The sequence below is a fragment of the Empidonax traillii genome, unplaced genomic scaffold (assembly GCF_003031625.1).
Source record: "Empidonax traillii isolate 1590-97213 ecotype Southwest subspecies unplaced genomic scaffold, ASM303162v1 scaffold1710:size70786, whole genome shotgun sequence".
NCBI classification, from domain to species: Eukaryota; Metazoa; Chordata; class Aves; order Passeriformes; family Tyrannidae; genus Empidonax; species Empidonax traillii.
This window is the reverse complement of record NW_020956903.1, coordinates 64,215-70,786: the sequence shown is the minus strand read 5'-3', so window position 1 is coordinate 70,786 and position 6,572 is coordinate 64,215. Positions and strand designations below refer to the sequence as shown.

The 6,572-nt window shown below is 66.2% G+C and overlaps 1 protein-coding gene across 2 annotated transcripts in view; it reads right to left on the bottom strand.

The window, feature by feature from the left end:
- Positions 1-2,928: 2,928 nt before the first annotated feature.
- The window catches only part of ATP6V1B1 (ATPase H+ transporting V1 subunit B1), a 15,794-nt gene continuing 12,150 nt past the window's right edge, over positions 2,929-6,572 (bottom strand). For both annotated transcript variants that reach the window (XM_027908435.1, XM_027908436.1), the window contains 8 exons: positions 6,186-6,287; positions 5,987-6,084; positions 5,210-5,333; positions 4,632-4,782; positions 4,015-4,097; positions 3,781-3,885; positions 3,208-3,337; positions 2,929-3,128 (listed from right to left, as the gene is read on the bottom strand). In XM_027908435.1, coding sequence (XP_027764236.1) covers positions 2,962-3,128; positions 3,208-3,337; positions 3,781-3,885; positions 4,015-4,097; positions 4,632-4,782; positions 5,210-5,333; positions 5,987-6,084; positions 6,186-6,287 — 960 coding nt within the window. In that variant the 3' untranslated portion in view covers positions 2,929-2,961. The remainder of the gene's footprint in view (positions 3,129-3,207; positions 3,338-3,780; positions 3,886-4,014; positions 4,098-4,631; positions 4,783-5,209; positions 5,334-5,986; positions 6,085-6,185; positions 6,288-6,572) is intronic.

The following is a 6,572-nucleotide window of genomic DNA, read 5'->3' as shown; positions in this document are numbered from 1 at the left end:
CACAATTGCTGACGTGGGAAAACAGGATGGGAAAGGGGAAGCGGGAGCAGCTGCGCTTTCCCTTCACCGTTGGCGGCTCATTTCGGTATCGCTTTCACCCTGTTTAACCCCAAACAGGGCTCAGGCGCAGCCTAAACCGGTGCCGGGCCAAGCCGGGCTTAGGGGACACTGTGGGGGGGCCGCCGGGGGGGACTCCTGGAGATGGGATGGGGTGGGATGGGGTGGGATGGGATGGGATGGGACCCCCCCCGGCTCACCTGGGAGCTGTTGCCCGGAGCGTGGGGCAGGGTTGGGGTCCTCCTCGGGGGTCACCCCCTCAGGTGGCATCTCCTCAGGGGGCACCTTCTTGGGGGTCCCCGCTCCAGGTGTCCCCCCCTCACGTGTCCCCTCCTCTGCCGTCCGGGCCAGGCTGAGCCTCTGCAGCTGCTCGTTCTGCTGCCCCTGAGGTGGGAGGAGAGCCCCCTGTGCCAGGATGGGGGCTCCCAGCGCTGCCCCCGGACCAGCTGTGCCGGGGGATGCTCTGGCACCCTTGGCCCTGCGAGGGGAGGGTGTTGGGGTGCTCTGCCCCCCTACCTGTGCCGTGAGGGCCTGGACTTGCTGCGGGCACAGCCACTCCAGCTCCACCTCCGTCTGCAGCGCCTCCAGCTCTGCCAGCAGTGCCTGCGACGCTGCCGGGGGCACACGGGGGTTCAGGTGCCCGCCAGACTCCCAGGGGAGTTCCTGCCCCCAGCCCCCCACACCCAGGGGCCGGCAGAGCCCAGCCAGCTCACCCAGGAGCAGGGCTGGCACCCAGCTCTGTGCCAGGGCAGGGATTGTCCCACTGACACCGTCACTGACAGGGCCTGTGAGGGGCTGCAGCTGCCCTGAGACCCCCACAGGGACGTACCAGGGTGGGACACAGGGGTGGGACACTGGGGTGGGACACTGGGGTGGGACAAGTCTCACCTTGCTCGAGCTGTGCCAGCCGCCCCTCGGCATCGCCTGGCTCCGGGCCAAGGAGTGGGTGCAGCTGGGGGAGAAACGGGCATGAGGAACGGGGTTGGCACAGCATTCCATTGGCTTGGCTTGGCGTTTGCAGGGTACTGCACTGGCACAGCATTGTTTTGGCCTGGCATTGGCACAGCATTCCAGCGGCATGGCATTGCCTTGGCATGGCATTCTGTTGGCATGGCATTGGCACGGCCCTGCTTTGGCACGGCATGGCATTGGCAGGGCACTGTTGTTGGCACAGCATTCCGTTGGCAGGGCATTGCACTGGCAGAGCAGGGCACGGGGTTGGCGAGACGTTGCACTGGCACGGCACCGGCAGAGCATTCCACCGGCATTCCGCTGGCATTCCACTGGCATTCCAGTGCCATTCCCTTGGCTCAGCGCTGCCAGGTCCCGCTGAGCCCCGAGCGCTGGGGACGCTGTGCCTGTGCCATCCCCCGCTCAGCCCCCGGAGCTGGGACACCCAGCAGGGATGGGGGGGACACAGGGGGGCACCCGCCCTTCACCCACAGCGAGTTAAGGGGGCAGGAGGGGGAAATCCGATGGCAAACGATTCTGGAAGCGATACCTGTCCCGTAGCTGCCTCTGCATCCTCCTCTTCCTCTTCTTCCTCCTCCTCCTCGCTGCTCCCGGACTCCAGGATGGCTGCAGGGAACCGACCCAGGAGGTGTGGGGGGGACACGGGGGGACAGGGAGGTGACACGGGGGGCTGGACAGTCGCCGGCAGCCCTGGGCGTCCCCCCGGGGCTCTGGGGTGAAGGGTCTGTGAGGGGGGGATGCCGTGAGACCCCCCCACGTACCGGGGGAAGTGGCCCTGGGGACAGTCACTGGGGGCCCCGGGGGTCCCCGATGTTGGGCCCGGGCACATCCCTTGTTCCCAAGTGCTCCGGGGTCCTCGCAGTGCCAGGGGGTTCGGGGAGGGGCTGTTTACCCATCCTCGCCACCTGGGCAGCTCCCAGAGGGGCTGAGGCGCATCCCGTCCTCCCACCCTTCCCAGAATCCCTAATCTGGTGGGGAATGAGCTCTGGAATCAAAATCCCACCTGCCTTTCCCCCCCTCCCTCCCCCTGCTTTGTAATCCCCCCTTCCCCCGGGACCTTACACCCCCCACAAGGGCTGGGGGTCCCCGCGGGACCCTCCGTGCTGCCGAATGAAGACCCCCAGGACCCTCTGCTGGGGAGAGAGAACCCCCTCCAGCCCCTTCTGGGCTGGTTTTACTCACTGCAAACCCTCCCCCAGGCCACCGTGGTGGCCACAGGGGACAGACAGACAGAGAGACAGACAGACAGAGCCCCCCCGGCCACACCTGGGCCCCCCCCAATCCCCCAGGGACAGACCTTACCTGTGAGGTGCCCCCCGACACCTTCCCCGGCCCCGGCCATGGTGGGGGCTGCGGCCCCGGCCCCGCAGAGCAGGGGAAGCTGCCCCTGCCCCGGCTCTCGGTTCATCCCCCCGCTGCTGCAGGGAAGTGAAACCGGTCCCTGACCCCCCCGGGGCGGGGGACACCAATGCAGGCAGGGGGGAACCAAAACCTGCCCCACCCCAGCTGTGGGTGCTCGGACTGGGGAGGTGCTGAGGACGCTGCCCGGGGAGCTCTGCAGGACCCCCCTACCCCCATGGCATTTACACCCCCCAGGGCACCCGAAAATATGGAAATTGGGGTGGTTTGAGGAGATGCAGCTCAGCGGGGGGGATGTGCGGGGCTGCCTGTACCTCTGCCTGCATTGGGCAGCATGGGCTGGGCAGGGGTCTCCGGGGGTCTCCAGGGGTCTGCAGGGGTGCCCAGGGGTGGGAATGCCAGGGCCACAGCGGGAAGCACCAGAGCAGAGAGGGGGGTGGTGACCACAGTGCTTTATTCACCAGGGAAAGGAGGTTCCTCCCGGTTTTGGGACACCCCCTGTGCCCTCCTGGCTGCCACTCCCAGGCGGCCCCACCGGGGGGCCCTCGGGTGGCCCGGGGGGATCGGGGGGGGTCACAGGGCCGTGCCCACCGGGCCCGGGTCGGGCGCCTTGGCCTCGCGGGGGTAGAACTCGGCCAGGATGTTCTCCGGGATCCGCTTCAGCAGCTGCTTGGGGAAGATGCGCAGCAGCTGCCACCCGATGTCCAGGGACTCAAAGATGCTCCGGTTCTCGTAGGGCCCTGGGAAGGGAGGGGGGTGCAGGAGCCAGGGGGTGCTGGGGGGTGTCCCAGAGCCCCCCCGTGTGGGGCACCAGCTCACCCTGGGTGATGAACTGCTTCTCGAACTTGTGCAGGAACTCCAGGTACAGCAGGTCATCGGCAGACAGAGCCTCCTCCCCCACCACCGCCTTCATGGCCTGCACGTCCTTCCCGATGGCGTAGCAGGCGTACTGGGAGAGCCACGGACACACGGAATGGGGGGCCTGGCACGGGCCTCAGAGACCACCCAGGGACACCCAGCAACACCTTCCACCAGCCCAGGTTGTGCCCATCCAGGAATGGGGATGGGGCAGCTACAGCTTCCCTGGGCAACCTGTGCCAGGGCCTCCCCTCACAGGGAAGGATTCCTTCCCAATATCCCATTTGAATCTCCCCTCTTCCATGCTGAAGCCATTCCCTGTGTGCTGTCCCTCCATGCCTTGTCCCCAGTCCCTCTCCAGCTCTCCTGGAGCCCCTTTAGGCCCTGCCAGGGGCTCTCAGCTCTCCCTGGATCCTTCTCTTCTCCAGGGGAACCCCCCCAGCTCTCCCAGCCTGGCCTGGGCTCACCTGAGCCTCCCCAGGCAGGGGGTTCTGAAGGGACAAACCACCCCCCTCAGTGTCCCCCAGCCCTCACCAGCTGGTTGGAGACGTCCCCGTGGTCCTTCCTGGTCATTCCCTCTCCGATGGCTGATTTCATCAGCCGGGACAGGGACGGCAGGACGTTGATGGGGGGGTAGATCTGCAGGGCGAGAGGGACCCCCATGTGCACCCGTCCAACACCCACCCCTTGCCCTGGGCACCCCCGTTCTGGGGGGTCTCCAGCCCCCCCAGTCCATCCCTAGAGCCGGGAAGGGGCTCGGGAATGAACCTGCCGGTTGTGGAGCTGCCGGTCCACGTAGATCTGCCCCTCGGTGATGAAACCCGTCAGGTCAGGGATGGGGTGGGTGATGTCTGGGGGGAACCAGGGTGCTGTAAGCCCCCCACGGGGTGTGGCTGCTCGGGACACGGCCACGCCCCCATGTCAGGGGATCACCAGAGCAGCACCGCCCCCACGGGGCTGGGGTGGGGGGTCCCGGTGTCACCCCCTGCCCAGCAGGGGACCCCACGGGGAACTGATGAAGAGTGGCTCGGCTGGTTTGTGTCCCCCCTGGGGTACCCAGGCAGGTGGGGTGTCCCGTGGCACCCCTGGCTGCTCTCCCTGTCCTCAACCCCGTCCTTTGGCTGACACCCTTATCCTGCTGGGGGTGGGGGGGGGAGGGAAGGTTTGGGGGGGATAATAACCCCAAACACCTCAGCGAGCACCCAGGGCTTCAGCACCCCGCGAGCTCCCCAAAACCAGCTTAAAAGAATCCGGCATTTCCCAGCCCTGCCATTTCCTGGAGCAGGGCAGCTCCCGCCCCCGCGTCCCAGCCCTCCCCGTGTCCCCGGTCCCCGTCGTGTCCCCAGTCCCCCTCGTGTCCCCGGTGCCCCCCGTGTCCCGCGGACCGTCGTTGGGCATGGTGAGGATGGGGATCTGGGTGATGGAGCCGTTCCTGCCCTCCACGCGCCCGGCGCGCTCGTAGATGGTGGCCAGGTCGGTGTACATGTAACCGGGGAAGCCGCGCCGGCCGGGAACCTCCTCCCGGGCTGCCGACACCTGGGGGGGGGAAGAGGTGCCGTGGGGCTGGGGGGGCTCCAGCACCCCAAAAACCTTGAGAGCACAGGGGGGCACCAGTGCCACAAGTGCCCTGGGCAGCCCAGGCACCCCCAGCAACCTGGGCACCCCGAGCACCCCAAGAACCCCGGGAACCCCAGATACCCTGGGCACCCCGAGCACCCCAAGAACCCCAGGAACCTCAGATACCCTGGGCATCTCACGTGTCCTGGGCACCCCGAGCACCCCCAGTACCACAGGCCCCCCAAGCACCCCAAACACCCCGGGGACTCCAGGTAACCCCAGCACCCTAAGTGCTTGGGCACCCCGAGTCCCCTGGGCACCCCAGGCTCCCCAACAGGCCAGTGCCCATCCCCTGCCCCCCGGGGAGGACCCAGGGGACGGGGCCAGGCCCTGGGGCCCCGCTGACCTCCCGCAGGGCCTCGGCGTAGGAGCTCATGTCGGTCAGGATCACCAGCACGTGTTTCTCGCACTGGTAGGCCAGGAACTCTGCCGTGGTGAGCGCCAGGCGGGGGGTGATGATCCTCTCGATCCTGCCGGGCACGGGGGGCACCCCCGAGGCACAGTCAGCCCCCGCAGAGCAGGTTTGAGGGGGCCAGGAGGGGGGGCCCCCCTCACTTCTGCATCCCCCGCTGCTGCTCAGGGCAGGGCTGGCCCCTGCAGAGAGGAGGGACCCGCAGTTTTGGGGTCCCAGAACAACCTCCCCCTCCCTGATCCACCTAAGCTTGGGCAGGTCCTCATGGGGGGAGAGGAGGAGGGAGAGGAGAGGGAGAAAGCAGAGAGGAGAAAGAGAGGGAGAAAGGCCAAAGAGAAGAAAGAAGGGAAAAGAAAATGGAGGGAAATGGAGAAGAAAAGAAATGGAAAGAGGGATGAGAGAAAAGGAAAAGGAGGAGAAGGAGGAAGGAGAAGAAGGAAGAGGAAGGATAAGCAGAAGGAAAAAGGAGAAAGAATAAGGAAAAGAATAAGAAAAAATAAGAAAAATAAGAAAAAATAGGAAAAATAAGAAAAATGAGAAAAATAAGAAAAAATGAAAAAAATAAGAAAATATAAGAAAGGAGGTAGGAGAAGGATGAGGAGGAGGGAAAAGGGAGAAGTAGAAGGAAAAAGGAGGAGAAAGGAGGAGGGAGAAGGAAGAGCAGAAAGAGGAGGAGGAGGAGCGGGTGCTGCAGCCAGGGCTGTGTCTCACGTGGGGTCGTTGGCCAGGTTGAGGAACAGGCACACGTTCTCCATGGAGCCGTTCTCCTCAAAGTCCGACTTGAAGAACCGGGCGGTCTCCATGTTCACCTGCCCGGGTGGGGGGACCGGTCAGCGGGACTGGGGACACTGGGCCAGGGCGGGGCAGGGCTGTGGCTGTGCCTGGGCTGGCCCGGCCCGGCCCGACTCACCCCCATAGCCGCGAAGACGATGGCGAAGTTGTCCTCGTGGTAATCCACCACATCCTTGGATTTCTTCACCAGCCCCGCCTGGCGGCAGATCTGCGCTGCGATCTGGGGGGGACAGGGGACAGGGCAGCGCGGAGCCCCCCGAGGGGACACAGCCCCCCGGGACCGGGACACGGCCCCACGGCAGCGGGGACAGGGCACGGAGACAGGAGGGGGCACCCCAGGAGGGACCCCCGCACCCCCCGCGCCCACTCAGCCCAGGGGGGGCAGCGGGGTGTCCCCCTCGCTGTGACGCCATCGTGCCGTGCCCGTGGTCACTCTCTGCTGTCACCCCCGCTCTGTTTCCATCCCATCCCATCCCATCCCATCCCATCCCATCCCATCCCATCC